At 44.6% G+C, this 17,324-nt stretch overlaps 1 protein-coding gene across 1 annotated transcript; it reads left to right on the top strand.

Annotated features, from left to right (window-relative positions):
• The first annotated feature begins 588 nt into the window (after nucleotides 1–588).
• On the top strand, nucleotides 589–16,947 carry LOC104012853 (transmembrane protein 182). Its single transcript, XM_009465262.2, has 5 exons — nucleotides 589–789; nucleotides 3,286–3,403; nucleotides 5,472–5,570; nucleotides 8,227–8,364; nucleotides 16,191–16,947. The coding sequence occupies exons 1-5, from the start codon at nucleotides 637–639 to the stop codon at nucleotides 16,418–16,420; spliced, it is 738 nt and encodes a 245-aa protein (XP_009463537.1). The 5' UTR covers nucleotides 589–636; the 3' UTR covers nucleotides 16,421–16,947.
• Nucleotides 16,948–17,324: the final 377 nt, after the last annotated feature.

Here is a 17,324-nt window from a genome sequence, read left to right as displayed (position 1 = left end):
TTAATGTTATTGCTTGGATCTCTGGGGTTACTTTGTGTGAAAGCTCCATTAACGTTTTGTTCAGAGAAGCAGGAGCTGAAGGAGATGCATATTCCAGAAATGCCACTTCTGTACTGCACTTGTGAGGACATGGCTAAAGGTATCTTACAGCAATTGCTGCAGAAACTGTGGACTCCATGCCATGGTAAAGATCTTTGAGTTCAGCTCTGCTCAAGCCGTGCACAGCCTCTCTGCTAATGTCATGCACAAATGGGGTTTTAAAAACTCCCCAGTGTCCTGGGCAGTTCTGCATCGTAACTACTTGTGACCTACAGACGCTGCCGGACCAGGCGAGGCCAAGGGCTCTCTGCACTGCTCTCCTGAAATGAACGGCCATGTGTTTATTTGGAAATCTTCCTGCTCTGTCTCAATAGCTATTTGTCATGTTCCTTAATGCCACAGCTGTTTGGTTATGCCAGGTCATCTGCTTTTATTAGTCCAGTTCCCACCACCCACTGAAACTCACACCAGCCAGGAGAAGATTATTATCCGTGTCCAAAAATAGCACTTCTCTCGTCCCCCTTTTCCAGTGGCCCTGGAAACTTCAGTGGTTTTCTTCTTTTCTAATTTCCAATTCTGCTGCTTACCTGCTGCCCCATGAAGGCTGGAGTCGCTGCCCTCGCAGCCGGGATCCTCGGCGGCACCGGCGTGTTGCTCTTTCTCATCGCTTTCGGGACGGACTACTGGCTTCTAGCTACGGAGACCTGCGGTGTCTTTGAGCATGGGAATAACACTCTGCAGACTGGGGAGGTAAACTCTGAAATCTTGTCTTACTTCGAAAGAATTGACTTATTTAAATAATTTAAAATTTTAGATTTTTATAGTTTTAAATCTGTGATAATATTTATGCTCATCGAAAGTGCCCTGCTAGTGCAAAAATGTCAGCCTGAGCTAACTTTATAATCCAAACCAGCATTTCCATAGTATCTAGCATTTTGACTAAAGTAAAGCGCGTCTAGGAAACATTAAGACAGCACCTCTGTAATCTGGCAGATATGAACATTAGGGAACGAAAGGCAAAAATGTAAGAGCTTTACTTGTTGACAGCATTTGCCTCTAAAGACAAAAGATATCTCCTGATATTTGCCATTAAAAGACTTCTCCCTCTGTAGTTTCTTCATTTAAAAATAGTTCATCATTTAAAGTGTAGGACTTGGCAATCATTTACATCTGAAGTGATATGACTACAGCACAGACAGAAAACAAAAGCAAACATCAGATGCAGAATGGAGTAGTCAAGAATTCCTGCCCGTCTAACAAGAAGAGGACTATGTATTTTAAAATTAAGATTTATATAGGATTTTAGTTAGCAGGAAATGTAATTTTCAAAGGACAATTTGGTATTTTAGTGCTAACTGCTGGTATCACTTGTTTATAGATCCTTTTGAAAGTTTGATTTTAGCTGCACTTGCTATTATCTAACTCTTCAATGAAATAACAACCAGCTCAGCTCCCTGAGCCACCCACTCTTCAAAAATGTTTTTGCACCAATCAATGTGTGGTTTCAATTACAAAGTGACAGGAAGATCCTTGTTGTGTGCAGACTTTTTGTTACTCCAAAGTTCAATCCAATTAGGTTTGATTTTTTTCTGGTGTGGTGAGTCACACTGGGTAAGCATCATGATGCCAGCAAGAAATATTTTCTTTCATTTCAGAATCCCATAATCAAATGTAGGACACTGTTCGCTTGAGTCATGTTTCCAAATGACTTTCTCTATAGAAAAAAAAATTCTGATAGAAAAACTGCCTGGCAGAAGACACTGTCTTTACTGTTTAAAGAAGCACAGTAAAGCCCTGGAGATGGCAGAGTGTCACGGACAGAGGAGTGCCGCTCAGTTTTTGTGCACTTGGGAAATGGCAATGTTAATCGTTTCAGATTTTTGTTTGTGCTGTTGTCTTTTAAAGTGGAGAGACTAGAGACGTTGCACTGCGCGACACAAATAAGCATCTCAAACATTTCAGATACGCTCTTGGCCAAGTGTTAGTGTGCCTATCACTAAGGCAGAGCGACTTCAAAAGTGCCAGGCAGAAATAGGAACTGCTCTGACTCTTTCCTCTGAGCTATTTTACTTGTTTCAGACACTGTTTCTATTATCTCTATTTCAGTTACCAGTTGTGTACAACAGGCTGTGTTTTTACCTTCTCTGCCCTTTCTTAAACTGGCAAATCCTGTCTGAGGATAGTCTCGACTATCTGCCAAACAGCAATTAAATGTGCCATAGATGCACTAAGTCAGCAGCCATCCAGCTGATGAAGTTTGAGGGCTGCACATTAGCACTGTCTTAGTATTTTATCCTGAAAGTAAAAGGAGAATCAGGTCAGAGCTCTGCAAGCGGTCATAACTTGATGCACAAAAACCTCGAGGCAAGGGAGGTATCTTCTAGCAACTCCCCGTTGAGTCCCGTCTGCTTTCTCCAGTTCACAGGGTCCAATCCTGTGTGGAGTTTCTCCATCCGCCACAAAATGTGATTTTATAACAGTCATGTCTCCTTTACCAAACTGTATGTGATAAAGGCAAAATTGATTTTGGCTATAGCCTAAACCTTGTGCTTGTGGGTCTGGTCTGGGGGTTAAAGTAGACTCACCAAAAAAGGAAAAAATTGTCAACATTCCTCTCCTGGTCTATGAGAAGGCTGGGGTGGGCAAAGGGTGATTTCTGTCTCATGTAGGTTTAGCATAACTTCTGCTGGGCTCAGCAGAGGGAGAGAAAGAAGAAAATCTTTGGGTTGGTGACTGGAAGAGGCTCAGTGGGAATGTTAGAGTTGGGCTGCCTTCTGGGGTTAAGTCAGACCTTACACGGATCCTGCAGAGTAGCAAGGACATCTGAACTGTTGCATTGGGTCACCCCTAAAATTGCTTACCTGGTAATCAACTTTCTTCCAACTGGTTACAACAGCAGTAAAATTCCCTTAAGGAAAGTATTAAGTAGAATACAGCCAGCATGCTCTGCTGCCTGGCATACCTGTCCAGCTCTGGCAATCAGTGGTTTAAAGATACTAGAGAAAGAAGAAACTGTTTTGTGAAGGTCTGCAGAATGATTTGTTATCAGAATATTTTGTAGCTCTGATACGGCAGAAAGTCAAGGACAGCAGCTGCCTCTGTGTTCCCCAAACCCTCCCAAACCAACTCAAACAACAACAAATGAAAACCCCAACAAAAAACGAAAGCAGCGACTGTCTAAGCAAAAAATACACACTTTCCATCATGATCATCCCCATATCAGCTTGGGCTTTCATTCCTCCGCAGGCTGAAACACTGACAGAGGTCAGGAAGGAGGTCCTCACTTTCCATCACGAAGGCTTCTTCTGGCGGTGCTGGTTCTTTGGCGAGGGCCACCCGGAGACCATCTGGACCTTCTGGTACAGTGAGTACGATGCCACCGCACCACATTCACAGCATTCGCTCACAGTTTGAATTGCAAACAAGCACAGCAAGGGCTCCCAGGGCTGAGGAGACATTTTATTTTATTTCATTTTTTTTTCTCATTCCCATTGTCTCTCTATCAAAAGCAAACTTGGCTCACCCTTTCTGTGCTCTTTTTTTGACTTGGATTTTGCTCTCAGAGGGTTGTTTGCAGAAATGTAGGAACCTCTTGATGCCATTTAATATATCACCTACAAAGTCTTATGGAGTGGTGGCTTCCACCAGTAAGGACTCCTCTTCCCCCCTCCATATCTTTTGATGTTTGTGTTCAGCTGAGGTCTGCTAAATTTGAGCCCATGCCTTTCCTGGCCCTCGGCATTGCTCTTCTGTTAGCAGTTTCAGCCATCAGAGTGTTCCCACCTCCCACTGATTTCAGCACGGGGAAGGCTGGACATGCACGCATGTGGTCTCCCTCGTGCTCAGGACCCAGAGGTCCTGCAGTGGGCTGTGGTGGGCCATGGAGAGCCATAACCACACACGTTTATGCTCTTAAGCACACAAGACCTTTATTTTAAGATCTTGCCTGTTTTGATTTTTAAGGTCGCTGAAATTACACATGTGAATAAACAGAGATGGATGCAAAATCATTCTTTTTCTGCAAGCACACTCACTCTTCAAAAAAAAATTGAAGGAGAAGGTGAAACCTGTTCTGAGACACCAGTTGGTGCTGACTGGTGGCCCATGTGCAGTGAAGTGTGGGGTCTTGGCCCAGTGAACCAGGTGCTCCCACCAGAAAGAGCAAAGGAGTGAGACCACCCCACAACATGCCTGGCACCAGCCCCGCCGGCGGCCGAGCCAGCAACCAGCGCGCTTGCATTAGCGCACAGTGGGTAATTAGAGGACAGCCTTTCCCTGGGATGCCACAACCCTGGAGGAGTATCGAGGATGAAAAAAAGAGATTTTTAAAGAAGTTCTGCAAAGGTTTTAAACACTGCAAAAGCCTTGACCCTGCGCTCACTGGTCCTTCGGTCCACTCAAAGATGCTTACTTGCCTGTGGAGCAGCGTGATCGCCTCACAGGGCAACTGGCTGCAAATAATGCAGGTTCCCACAATAAATTTACTCTGCAGTGATTAAAATTTCAGATGACTTTGCTGTCTCCCAGTCCCTGACCCGTATTTCCTGTAAAATCTTGCAGGAACAATTACTGTCACTGTTCAACTGAACAACGTGAGATTTCTCACACAGAAATTTTTTGGTAAAAAAGGACAGGCTTGAGAGAGGGAGTTTGCTATCTCATTACATTATATGGAAATACATGATATAATATAACATTACCTGAAGTAAAATGACTCTTTCTGATAACTGGCAAATTTGTGTTACTTCTTTAGGTATTTATTATAATAGGATTGATCATGGCAAATTAATTTGCTGCTCTCATGGATGTAATAATTAATTCAATAGGTATTCCATAGTCAATTTAGCAAGAACTAATGTCCACCTATTATAAAGTGTTCCTTTGAGCTGGGGAACATATTTAAATAAGTGGCCAACCATTAATTAATTCATTTAACATTCATTCTATTACCGTTAATCATGATAAGCCTCAGTGGTATTAATATTGATGGAGCACTTCCATTCTAATTGTGCTTTCCCTTCTCACAAACTGGAGGTCTCATAAGGTAGCTTGTTCTGGTACCCAAATACCTTTGTCCCTTCCAGGCGGTCTGACCCATTTTCTGGAGGAAAATAGCAATGGGAATATTTGCAGTAATTTGAGTTGCTCCATCTTTCATGATTTGTGTCCAGCTCAGACTCAGATTATGAAGATGAGATGATGTACAGGTAGTGGTCTCAGATCCTGTTATGTCTCCCCTCTCTCATCAGTCTTCTTTTCCTTTTTCTTTTTTATTTCTAACCAGGATTTACTATCCTTCTTTACTCCCCAGCCTTCTGCCTTCAGTGAGGGTTTTGTAGATTTTGCAGACTAGGGCATTGCCCTCTGAATACTGTAACTGTGACCTTGCAGAAAATAAAAGCAAACCGTTTTTTGTTGTTGTTCTTTTTCAGCCAGCCAAGCACACCCCAAGTTCTGCATGCATGGCTACCTCTTTCCCATGCCAATTGCGCTCGGACCTTTCCCCCATCCTTCCTACGACACGACCGCAGGTGGGTTTCTTTCCGGCTCCCTCAGCAGCTCCTTTCCCAAGCAACCGGGCAGGGATTTACGATGTGTGTCTGTGCTGTGGTTCTCCCATTGCAAATGCACGTGGCCAAGCATGACCAAGATTTTTGAAAGCTCCTTTACAAAATGGCCTTGCTTAGTTGACTGCCCCAAGCCATGAGCACATCGAGATGTTCTCCCTCATCTTCTCTCCTCCAGAGCCAGCCATGCCTGGCCATGAGCCGTGCACCTTCCTGCTGGGTGCTCGGTGCCTACTCCTATGAGCAAGGGAGGATGATAAATCCATCCTTTCCCTCCTCCCGCCTCCTGGCTTGCTGGGAGGAGCTGGAGGGAAAGGGCTTCTGCCCCATGGCCAAATCCAGACCCTGTGGGCAAGCAGCACAAATAATTTCTCCTGAGCTGCAGGCTTGTGGCAGTACAGCGCTGATTTGTTTCCAGAGTCTGGCTTCCTGGGCTTGCTCTAGTGTTGATTTGTTGCAAGACAAAATAAACAAGCACTGGAAAATCAGTTAAAGACGAAATTGTTAGAAGATCCACGTAAGTGACTGGCTTATTTTTAATACACCGAATACAACACAGTTGGAGAGCTCTCCTTTCAACTGGTTCCCTTTTTATTTATGTTTCTCTGTATTTTCAGAGTTCTTTAATGAATCAGCTGCTGTTAGGAATTTTAATTTGCTAAATTGGTGGCAGCAGCTAGAATTAATTCAATGATCTTTTTTGAAATGAATTGATTTCTTTAAATAGTGTGCATCACTCTGCGTTGCCTCCGGGGATCTGGGGCAGGCATACTGCACAAACAAACATCTTGACCTTTTCCTTAACCTTTAGCAGTACCTTTTTTATTTTTATATTTTTTTTATGAGGAGTTAATTAAAAAAAAAACCAAAACATTTGTCAGTAGGAGCATGCAAGGGAGAGCAGCTAGTTTCTTTTGCTGCGTTGTGCAGGATTCCTGCCTCGGGGAACACGCTGCAGTGTAAAATGGATACGAAGGACCTGTCGATGGCAGAAGGAGGAGCCCGTCGCAGGCTGTGTGCAGCAACCATGTGGGTTAAGCAATGGGATTTTTTCAGCTTAGGAGAGGCAGGCATGACGTCTAGTTTCTGAATGATCTCGCTGATAAACACACTATTTTTTCTGTACTAAATAAAGGGCCCTGGAGGCATCTGTCCCTGCCTGTCAGCCCTTGCTATGAAACCCTCTCTAGCTGCTTCTCGGAAATGTCTGTTGGGACAGGTCCCGGGAGGGTGCCGGGCAGGGGCTCTGCACAGTGCCTGCACCCCGGGGTGCTGTGGGGCTCTGCCTGGAGGCTGCCGGCACCCACCCCGCTATGGCCCCTGGGGAGATGAGGATGCCTCAGCACCCACATTTAGGGCAGTGGGAGCATTGGGCTCCTCTGCTGCACCTACCCTGCTGGAAAGCATTCAGACATCTGCAGAGAACAGACGCTTCTGTCGTTGACACTCATCTTATTTCAAACCAGTCCATCCTCATATGCAAATGATGACAAAACAGGAGGCCGTCCAAGAAGAGGGGTCCTCCAGCTATTACCTGCTCCAGAGATAATTCTGCCTTATCTGCATCCTCTTAGGCTCCCTGAGAGAAATGGGTGACAGGAGGTTAAACATGAAAATGAATTCTGTGGTTTTGGAGAGTTCAAGATACTTATCTCTCCCTAAGTGGCTCTCCTGACAAAATGGTTTCAAATGAGTAAAACGCATCTTCTCGGTATCATTTTTCTTTCAAGTGTGAATCATTTCAGCATTACCCACTTGCTCGTGCTCGGCTTAAATCTCTCTAACTAGTGCTTCTGAAAAACAACAGGCAGAGTGAGCTGCAGTCATCCGAGGGGATCAGATAAATCAGGGCAACGGGGAACAGGGTATCAGAGGATCTCTGCCTGAAGGCCACCACCCTTGGCCAAGGTTTACGGCAGTGACTGGAAGAGACTTGGCTACTGGGAGACTGAAATTAGCAGGCTACGTCCCATCCCATGGGATGGTATGGATGCAGGCTTGCTCGGCGCTGGCTGGTGTGGTTGCATGAAGTCACAGCGAAACCCCCAAATTCAGTGGCTGAAGAGGCAGCTGTTCTCTTGCCCTGTTCTTTTACTTGGAGTCAAGCAAGGCCATTAATGGGGGCAATCATGAGCTCCTGTTTTCCCTGCAGTCCTGCTAACAAAAACTGCCTTTATTTTAAACCAGGAATCTGGCACCTTCTGTAAGTGTTAATTAAAATGGAACAAAGATGTGGTCTGATTCCATCTCTCCAAATTTTGCTATTTTCTTTCCTTTCTTGCCAAGTTCTTCCATCCCCCACAGGTACAGCTAAGGACGGTGTCCTTTACTCTCACCCCCTTTTGTGGCGTGCTTCCCTGGCAAACCCTTCCAACCCCTTCTACCCATTCCAATCCCATTATGTAGGGCATGACATTCAACCTGAACTTGCACCGGTTCCAGGCACATTGCACCCATGCCGTGGCAGGGAGTTAGCAAAGCAGGAGCTCCAGCTCTGCCTAACATAGAGCAGCATTACAGGTTATTGCTTTTACTGTTGCTGAAGCAGGAGTTAAGCATGGACTTCTGAAAACTGCTTGTCTTCTCTTTTTCCCTGACTTTACTCTTTTTGACTGTGCAGTGTACAGAGGCTTCTGGACGGCGTTCATCATGCTGGCCATCGCTGCCGGGCTGGTGGGAGGGCTGCTGCTGGTGTGTGGCGTGCCCTTCGTCAGCCCCCGGTCCTACAAAGTCGGAGGTGGATTTCTCCTTGTCTCGGGTAAGCTGCCGAGCTGCGGTTATGGGATAGGTCTGGGGCAGGAATGCAGTGGCCGTGCTCCGCTTTGGGCATGCAGGGGAAGGGGGGGCACCCAGGGACGAGGTGCTGCTGCAGGGACGTGGGGGCTCTGATGGGAGCTGCACTGACTTGGAGTAAATGATTTCCCTCTTTCCCTACTGGAAGTAAATCTCTATGCTCTGCCAAGCTTTAGCAAGATACAGTTCTTAGTCCTAGGAAGACTAGCGTTTGGGAAAAATACTTTTTTTTTTTTCCCCTACTCTTCTATGCAACGCAGAGGAGCAAAGCCTTTTATTTTAGTAAAGTCCGTAGCAGAGTTAACCCTGGGCAGCAATCAGCCACGCTCTGTTCCCCTAAGTCAGTCTTTGCATTTGGGCCTCTCCTGTCTCTGCTGTTAACATCTGGTAGAGCTGGAAACCCACTGAGCGATGAAAGGCATACCCGGCGATTCAAAATGGGAGGGCTGGCTTAATAAAACCTGAAAAGATAAAGCAGTGGCACAGCAGGAAAATGAATTAAAAATAGGCATTTATTCATTATTCCCACTGCCATTACAAATGATTCCACTGAATTATCACTTGGGCTTTTTCCTTTTTTGTATTTGAGGAGGAATAACTGGCTTAACTAGTAGAAGTACTTGATTTATAACTGTGACTCAAACTCAGAAAAAAGCTTTTTTGCGACTCAAGCAGCTAAAGGCTGGAGCTCAGCTGAGCCATGCCAAGTGAAGAACTTCATAATGAAGTCAGGCCTTTCTCTGAAAAAACAGTGTTTAGTTATGGATCTTGTACCGGGTCCTGCTTCCTTATACATGGCATGAATCAAACACAAGCTAGTGTCTTTGCTCCCAGCTTGGGCTTTGAGTGTGCTCAAGTGTTTTGGGGCCAAAAACAGCAGTGAAAAGATTTAACAAGAGAGGTCCCAGCACCGACCCTGGAGGAACTCCAGCTAAACTCCTTCCAATCTCACTGTGCCCTACCATATTTACTTTTTACTCTTTTCCCCCATTATTTACCTTCCTATCCATTTTATAGCTCCTTTCCTAATTTCTATCTCCTCCAGTTGTACTAATAATTAATGATGACTATCTATTTGTCTAAAAAATCTGGAAGGCACTAAATCAATGTGGCCCTACCTGCCTCTTCTAATTCGCTTTGCATTTTGTCCAATTTTCCATTTGCCTCCAGGTCTTCAGTTATTGAAGTGAGGGCAGCAAGCCTGTGGGTATCTGCTTATCTCTCTCTTATATAGTTTAATAAATGCTTGGCTGGGCTTAATTTTTCTAAAGGCAAATTTCATGCGGTTTTACACACACAGATTTCATTTGACGTCTTGCTATCAGATCTCCATCCGGTATCAATGCCGTCTGCGGAGTAGTGGTGGCCACTTGAAGTATGTATGTGTTGAAGTAGTCTCTTTTTCTGAGACTAGGGCTGAATATTTGAATCCTTTCAGATGTGACACTCTGGCTACCTCTTCAAAACACTCAGCTTTCATCCCAAATGGAAAAACTGAGATTGGTCACCTTCTGACACTGGCCAGATGATAGGTGAAATATCACACAGAAAAGGATGCCGAGTAATATTGAATCACCGTATTCCATTTTTTTTCATTGTTTTTGCACTTTATTTGACTACTTCTTGATTAAAAGGCTGGGGCATAGAATGTGACACTTTTTAGAAGAGCTGATTATGCATCACATAAACCTCTTGGCATTAGACAAAGATGCTGCTGTTTAAATTGAAGTTTGTATTAATGCAGTTTCGATCTGAACAGCGATCATTGTTATTAACTGTCATTAGGAGAAAGGAGTTCAGCTGGAAGAGACTTCCTGCTATATTTCCAATCTAAATGATAGCTAGGAGAATGCAATAGTATTTCAGCATTTTGAGCAAAGTTTGCTTAGAGTTTCAGCTGATCCTTTTTTTGGGGGGGTATCCCGAACTCAGACCTCTGCATCCTGCTTGACACTGGCTTCCTGATGGATTCAGGATGCATCCCTCCATGGTTATTTTATTGCTATCCCTTCTAAAAATATTTTGCATAATTGCGCTAAGCAGTAGGAACAATAGGTTTAATACAGCTTCAACTCCCTAGCCATCCCTTTCCTTTGGACAGCGGGATGTGGAGACACAACGCAGGAGAAAGCGTGTCTTGTCTTCTAATCATGGCCTGCGGGTCAGTGTTAATTAACCTCCCTTGCAGAAATGATCTCTCCTTGAGGAAGTGTGAAAATGCTGGCAATTTGTAGAGTGGGTACGTGGTCTGGCAGTCGGATGGTGAGATGGGGCACCACGGCTGCAAGATGCCCCGGCCTCTCAGGGCATCCTTTATCTGCGACTTTATTCTGTCCATAAACTCCCTCTCCCCCTTTTGGTAGCAGCCCATGCTGAGGTCATGAAATCACAGCCATGGTTAATCATTGCAAAATGATGCAACAGTTGCCACTAAAAGGCTCTAAAGACATTATTGGTGCAAATGCACTCCCAAGCGCATTTATGGATAACCAGCCTGACACAATCTTGAGGAGTTACGTGTGCCCCTCCGTTGCTGGGAGGAACTCAGTGCCTAAGGGTGAAGATTGTTATCGCTCAATTAGATCCCTTTGGGTTTCCTCTCTGAGATGCCTTTTATTTACTGTACCTTCAAGTGGACAAATCTGACTGTCTGCCAGCTACCGTAACAAATGTAGTGCTCTGTGGGTGGCGTTTCTGAGAGCCCTTTCAAAGGACCGGAGCCATCCCCCTTGATTTCCTTTGCTGGGCGACTCGGGAAATACAGTCGGAGCCCATCTGACATTTGCTGCTGCTTGCATTTGCACATCTACTGCCCCAGCTGAGCAGTTATCCTTGCCAGCCTGCTCCCAAAAGCACCCGAATTACACAAGCAAATAGCCGGCATGCTGCTTTCCTTCCAACATTTGCCATCTCAGACTTAGCTTCAGTGCTTGCACCGGGCAGGCAGATACTGCCTGCTGACTAATTGTCCCCTTGTTTCAATAGTCAGATGACAATATGATTAATTATCACTACAATGTCACCGAGAGGGCTGGGTGAACGCTGCACTGCAGCTTCTGGAAACTGTTTGAATTGCCGAGACAACTTTTCTTGTGCTCCTTGGTTTTCTGTACTTGTGCTCCTCAGATTTCATTTCCTTTGGGCATTTTAGCTTAGAAGTGAGCCTATGCTTCATCCAGACCTAGGGCAATTACTGAGCTTGCAGCACTGCCCTAACACATCTGGACCAGCTGCATTGCTGTAGGCTTAAGTGAAAAAAATGACCTGAGCTCTACCTGGTGGTTTGCTCAGGAGTGGGGAGGCTGCTCCGGAGGGAATGCACAGGCAAAGCGTGAGTGTACGGCGAGTTTTCAAAGCAAGCAATAAGGATGCGTGTCTCAGGTAATGTTAAGCAACCTAAAGAGGAGCTTGTTATCAGCTTGCCTTACGCCAGAAAGCCCAAATACATGGTGAACCATGTACAGTCTACACTTCTTCCGGCTGCTGTGGTCCCAGGGCTGTTTCTCCAGCATCCCCACTTGTGTGGCACGCACGGGCGTGCTCGCGCCGTCCCGCAGTCACAGGATTGCTATGGCTGTGGGCTGTTTCCAGCGGGCAAAGGCAGCACAAAGCCTCGCCCGTGCTTTTAGAGCCGTGTCGTGGTCCTGCAAGAAGAGCACGGCATGTGCTGAAACCAACCTGTTCTTCAGTGTGAGCTGACTGCATTAAAAAAAAGGCCACTTTACCAGTCCTATGACTAAAAGTGCCAAATTTTGTGCTCAGATTCCTCTTGCCAAATCAAGCATCTCCATTTTGGCAATCTCAGGCTCCCCACGTGCAGTAAAAACTCACAGTTATGGAAGGGCAGCTGAAGATCACTCCTCCGTTTCCTCATTATTAACATCCTTAAGAGGCAACTAGTGAGAAAGGCGAATGAGTCAAAGTTCATTTTTCTTGTAATTAGCAGATTACATGAAAGTTCAGTAGCTTCCACAGAATAAGAGCTAAAGATTGAGTTCACTCACCTGTTCCTACAATTAGCAGCTATAAAGGTGTCACAAGGATATAAAGTGAGAGAAAGAAAAAACCCGACTCCAATTTACTCACAATGAAGGTGCAGCTCCCCCGGGAGGGGGAGATGGCGCACCGGGGTTCCTCGTCCTGCAGTTAGCAGTATATGAAGGAGAAAGATTTAATACCCTACTTCAATTTTCTTGCAATTAGCCCCTCCCCAGAAGAGGCTGTTGACCTCATCAGCTATGAGACAGAATTTTGCAGTTAATTTTTTTCCGTACCATCCTAATGAACAGAGGCAAAGATGGAAAGCGAGAGAAAGAAAGATCACTTGGCTAATTTTCCAGTGGTATAAACCACAGGGATGGCGAGAGGAGCGTGGGGATGGTCTGGTTTGATGAGGTCTTCACTTACACTTAGCCAAACCCAACACATGTCCTGTGTCTCAGGTGCATGTACCGACGCCGTGCTCATTTCTTGGGCAGAAGACCGGATTTTTTTCAGTTTTTCATTTTGCTGCCCAAGGCAGGAAGAAACCTGTCTCTGTACATAAAAAGCCATTTGGGGCTGGGAGGAACCGAAGATGTCCTTCTGCTGTGGCCGAGACTAAAAGCCCTAAAAAGGAGGTGGTAAAGTGAGATCTGTTCAAAAGATGAAATATCCAAAATAAAATAGCATTTTAAAACAAAAATACCGAACACTTACTTTGGTAATATGGGAGTGAAACATCCTGATACTCTTATTACGAAGAGTCTACTAATGTCTAAAAGCGTGACAAATTTTAGGCAGTTTCATGAATATTTGTGATTGTTCCAAGTAAGCATTTTTTTGCCAAAGAGTTTTCAGTGAGCTGCCCTTTCTGCGCCTCCACTGTCGTTCTTCGGCTGCACCTGCCCTTTTGATTTTCTTTTCTCGCCGAGGAGACGGTGTAAATCCCAGGGACTCCTCGCCACTCAGCTGTAATTATTCCAGGGAAGAAGGCTGCTTACTTTACATTTTCTTGTCATTTTCCCAGAGTGTGAAAGTGTTCTTAATTTAGATGCTGTGGCCGTGCCATCACCTCCAGTATCTGTTTAATAATAAATCCTTCCATATCGAGAGCTGGTGCTTCTCCTGGGGCAAGGGAAGGGACCGCTTCCCCATCCTTGGCTCCTAGTGAGCTCGGGGATGGTGCCACCCGCACAGGGCTTCCCCGCACCCTCCTCAGTTTTAATCTGATTTCTTCAACAAATGAGGCTTAGGCCATCTAAATTGTCCTGGGACAATTCAGTGCAAAACTCCTGATTATTTAAAGAAAAGTAGAATTCAAAAGTGCGCTACTGTACCTGTGTCCTCTGTCCCGCTGGGGCTACGTTTTTATTTGCGTCTCTTACGGTAGGTATTATAAGTTAATGAAATAGAAATTGATCTTTAAAAGAGCACTTTTCAAGGTTCAGTTGCTATCTAATTAATTTAATTTTAAATTACATCAGTAATAAAGACTTAATTGCCTTCTTATCAATATATTGTATTTTGTAAAGGACGTGACTATTTAAACATGCAATCGTTTTCTTATAGTAGAATAATTGGTATTTTAAGCATACAACTATCATATTAAGTGTAAAATATTTATTTGTGCACTTAATTTCAAGTGGTATCAAAATCTCAATGAACATGCAAATGTTACAGCAGCTGCTATTTAACTCCTAGCCTGCCTCTCCGGCAAACATGAGGACTTTTCCATGTAAGGGAGAACGGCTTGAAATAGCAGCGTGTGGTGATGTAAAGTATATTCGTGTGGTTACATCAATTTTTGATCATTAAGATTCAATATTTGCAGTCTTAGGGTACAGGAGGCATTTTAACAGACATGAGAGCTTAGGATGGGTAGCTTCAACTTCTATATAACACGCAGTGAGGACTTGGAACCCTCTGTCCCTTCACAAAAGTCTAATTTTTGGCCACAAGATGTGAAGCAGTGGTTTGTGGCAGCAGTTGTGCTTATATCCATTATAAGCATAAATACAGTTAAATACTGATGTGTTTTCTCTGACCGAGGTTTCAGGAACCGCCATTGCTAAGCGGATATATCAATGTCAAGCTTTACTCGCTTCCTTTGCTTAGCACGGGAGTTGGATTTTGTAGTATATAAGCTGCCAGGAAGAATAATTAAATATAGTACAAGCTACCTTTGATTTAAAAATTGCAAGGGGAGAAATTAAATCCAGCAGAAGCCACAACACATCCACAGAACTGTGTGGTAACTTGTCAACTGAATTAATTTCGAACTGTTCACTTCTACTATAAAAATATTATAATCTGTGATGTATTTCTTTCATATATATGTGCATATGTGCGTATATCTATATGTTATATGGCACCATTTAAAAATAGCAAGCTTCTAGCTGTGATGTAGCAAGATCAGATATTACTGAAGCGCTTTCAGATCTGTCATCACACCGTCACTATCTAGTTTTAATATATGTTGACTTTAAAATGCACTATATATATTCTTTAATGTGACACAGTAAATAATATTGGGCCCACTCTAGTTTTTGTCATCTGCTTCATACGAGGGAGCTAGACCTGCAGCCTCCGACCACCATCACTTTGAATTATGGGAAAGGAGGTTCCTATTAAGACACCGAAGCCCCCAAACCCGCCGGGGGCTGCGCCAGGTCTGGGAGGTGCCTGTTCACCACGTGCTTTTCAGATGTGACCGAGCTCTTCCTGCAGACGCTGACCTTCGACGGGTATGCATCTGGAAACACGAGATTGTGAGATCTCGTGGGAGATGTGCTATTCGGGTCACAGGCATCCTGCAAGGCTTGGGAGGCTCCGAGGAGACTGGACCCTCTCTAAGCGAGATGCTGACCTTGCACTCACTGCATGGGCTTGAGTGTGGCCTCAGCCCTGCTCCTGTCTGGCTCCAGGGGAGGGAAAGGAGCTCTCACTTGCCAATAAAAAGACTTTCTAGCCTCGTGGTATAAGCTGTTTATTATTCTTTTTATTACTCTGTTATTTAGTAGCCCATCTGAGATTAATATCTCATGGCTACATGCCTTTTCGACTCTATTATGTGTTATTTCTCTGCAAAACAGGATCATCTATACTCCTTGCCCTGTGTTTTAATACTTGGTTGCAAAGCTCTGTTTAAGGAAGGGTAATACAAGATGTGAAGGGGAACTGCCACGAGCTGCAGCAGCCGCTCGGCGCCTGCACGGACGGGCTGTGCTTGCGCCGGTGCTGGGAGTAGCAGGTTTGATGCCAGATAATGCTTGCCATCAGCAGGATTGATCCCCACATCTTTGCATTTCTGGTGGAAATTGGATCTGACGCTACTTGGAAGGGTAGATAAAAAAAGGAAAAAGTAAGTCTTAGTCTCGCCTTCTCACTTTTCTCAGACAAATTAAAAATAAAAAAGGCAAAACAACTCACCTTTAAGACAGGAATGCAGAGTTAGCCTCGTGCAGATCCTTGCTGTGAACATGAGCCGTGTTCACGATGGTTTCTCCATGGCGGTATCCAGCTGTAATGGAGCCCTCAGTAGCGCCGGCGGTTGAAGCACGCGGTGGCAGCGTGCTGCGCCTGGGCAGGAGCTGGTCGCGGTGGTGTGGGTCTCTCCCACGGCGAGTGGGCTTGGCTCTCACAGGAACCTGCAGAGCAATGTCATGAATAATAATTCTGCAATGCTAAGCTTTGATGCAAAGGACATGCAAGAATAAATGGAAATCTGTTGTGATCTTTTCTCAATTTTATTTCTGTGTTTCATATGCTGGTTGTAAGCAGAAAGTAACTCATCTTTGTCTCTCTTTCCAGGAGGCTTATTTCTCCTGCTCATATTTCTCTTCGTGATATGGAAGGAGTTTGCGGCTGATTTTCAGAAGTACATCCTTCTGGAGAGAAGCGAGAAGTGCATGGACGACGTACCTGTGCACGTGTATTACGGGTGGTCGTTCATGTTCGCTGCGGTGGGGGTGCCCCTGGTTTTACTTTCCGGACTCCTGTTCTACCTGGTCGGCAGAGACATTATGAAGTCCCTGGAGTAAGACAAATTTGGAGAAGGCCTTTGAGAAAATTGGTGATGCTCCTTGTAACGAAACACACGCAAGTTTTGAGGACTAGATCACTTTGGTAGCTATAATTGTCAGCATAGGTGCATGATTACACTCACTCTTACGTGGAGGCAGGGATGGAGCACTGAGCAGCCAACCACTGTCAGTCCCAAACCAGCCCCAGCTGAAGGTCCAGCTTCAGCATTTTTACACTTTGGAGAAATTTAGATGTGTCTATGGGTTTTGCATCAGTTTTCCCTGCAGCCCAAGGAAAAGCCTTCGCTGCGAAAAGCAGCTCCCCTGGCTGTTGGCGGAGCCCCGCATCCATATTCAGCAGGGCTGGAGTTTTATGGCGTTCCCAGCATCCTTGTTTCTTGTAAAAGGTAATCGAATCTGGCTGCGATGGTGTACGCTATAATGTCTATTTCTGAAAAGCAATTAAGGATGATTTTTTTTTTTTAGCTGCCTCTAATTGACGTCAAAGGACAACCATTTTAATGGGATGTCGGGAAACATGAGAAACTTTTTTCATTAAAAGCCCTGATTCAGAAGATACAAATGTACCTGGACCTAACCTAACTTTCAATAAGTGAATAAACCAATTTCTGTGGCATGAAACATAAGATGAATTAATTAGTATTTCTTTACAGCACCACATTACTTTCCGTTTAATATTTGCCCCGGAAGCAGTGTTGTGGGGATTCTCAACCCAAAAACTGGAAGATGGTCAGAGGTAAGGGAAAGGGAGTGGGAGCAATAGCACTATTAATTTTTGGTTTGTTATGGTAAGCCACTGGACCTTGTTGTATTCTACAGACGTAGCACAAGAGTCAGCTCCAAAAAGACAAATTATGTACTGTTTAGACACTTTTAAATTCTTGCAGTTGCTCCAGTGTAC

Source organism: Nipponia nippon, unplaced genomic scaffold (genome assembly GCF_047370975.1).
Source record: "Nipponia nippon isolate SJK-2023a ecotype South Korea unplaced genomic scaffold, ASM4737097v1 scaffold_12, whole genome shotgun sequence".
In the NCBI taxonomy this organism is placed as follows: domain Eukaryota; kingdom Metazoa; phylum Chordata; class Aves; order Pelecaniformes; family Threskiornithidae; genus Nipponia; species Nipponia nippon.
Note: the sequence above shows the minus strand (reverse complement) of the source record. Positions and strands in the feature narration are given on the sequence as shown.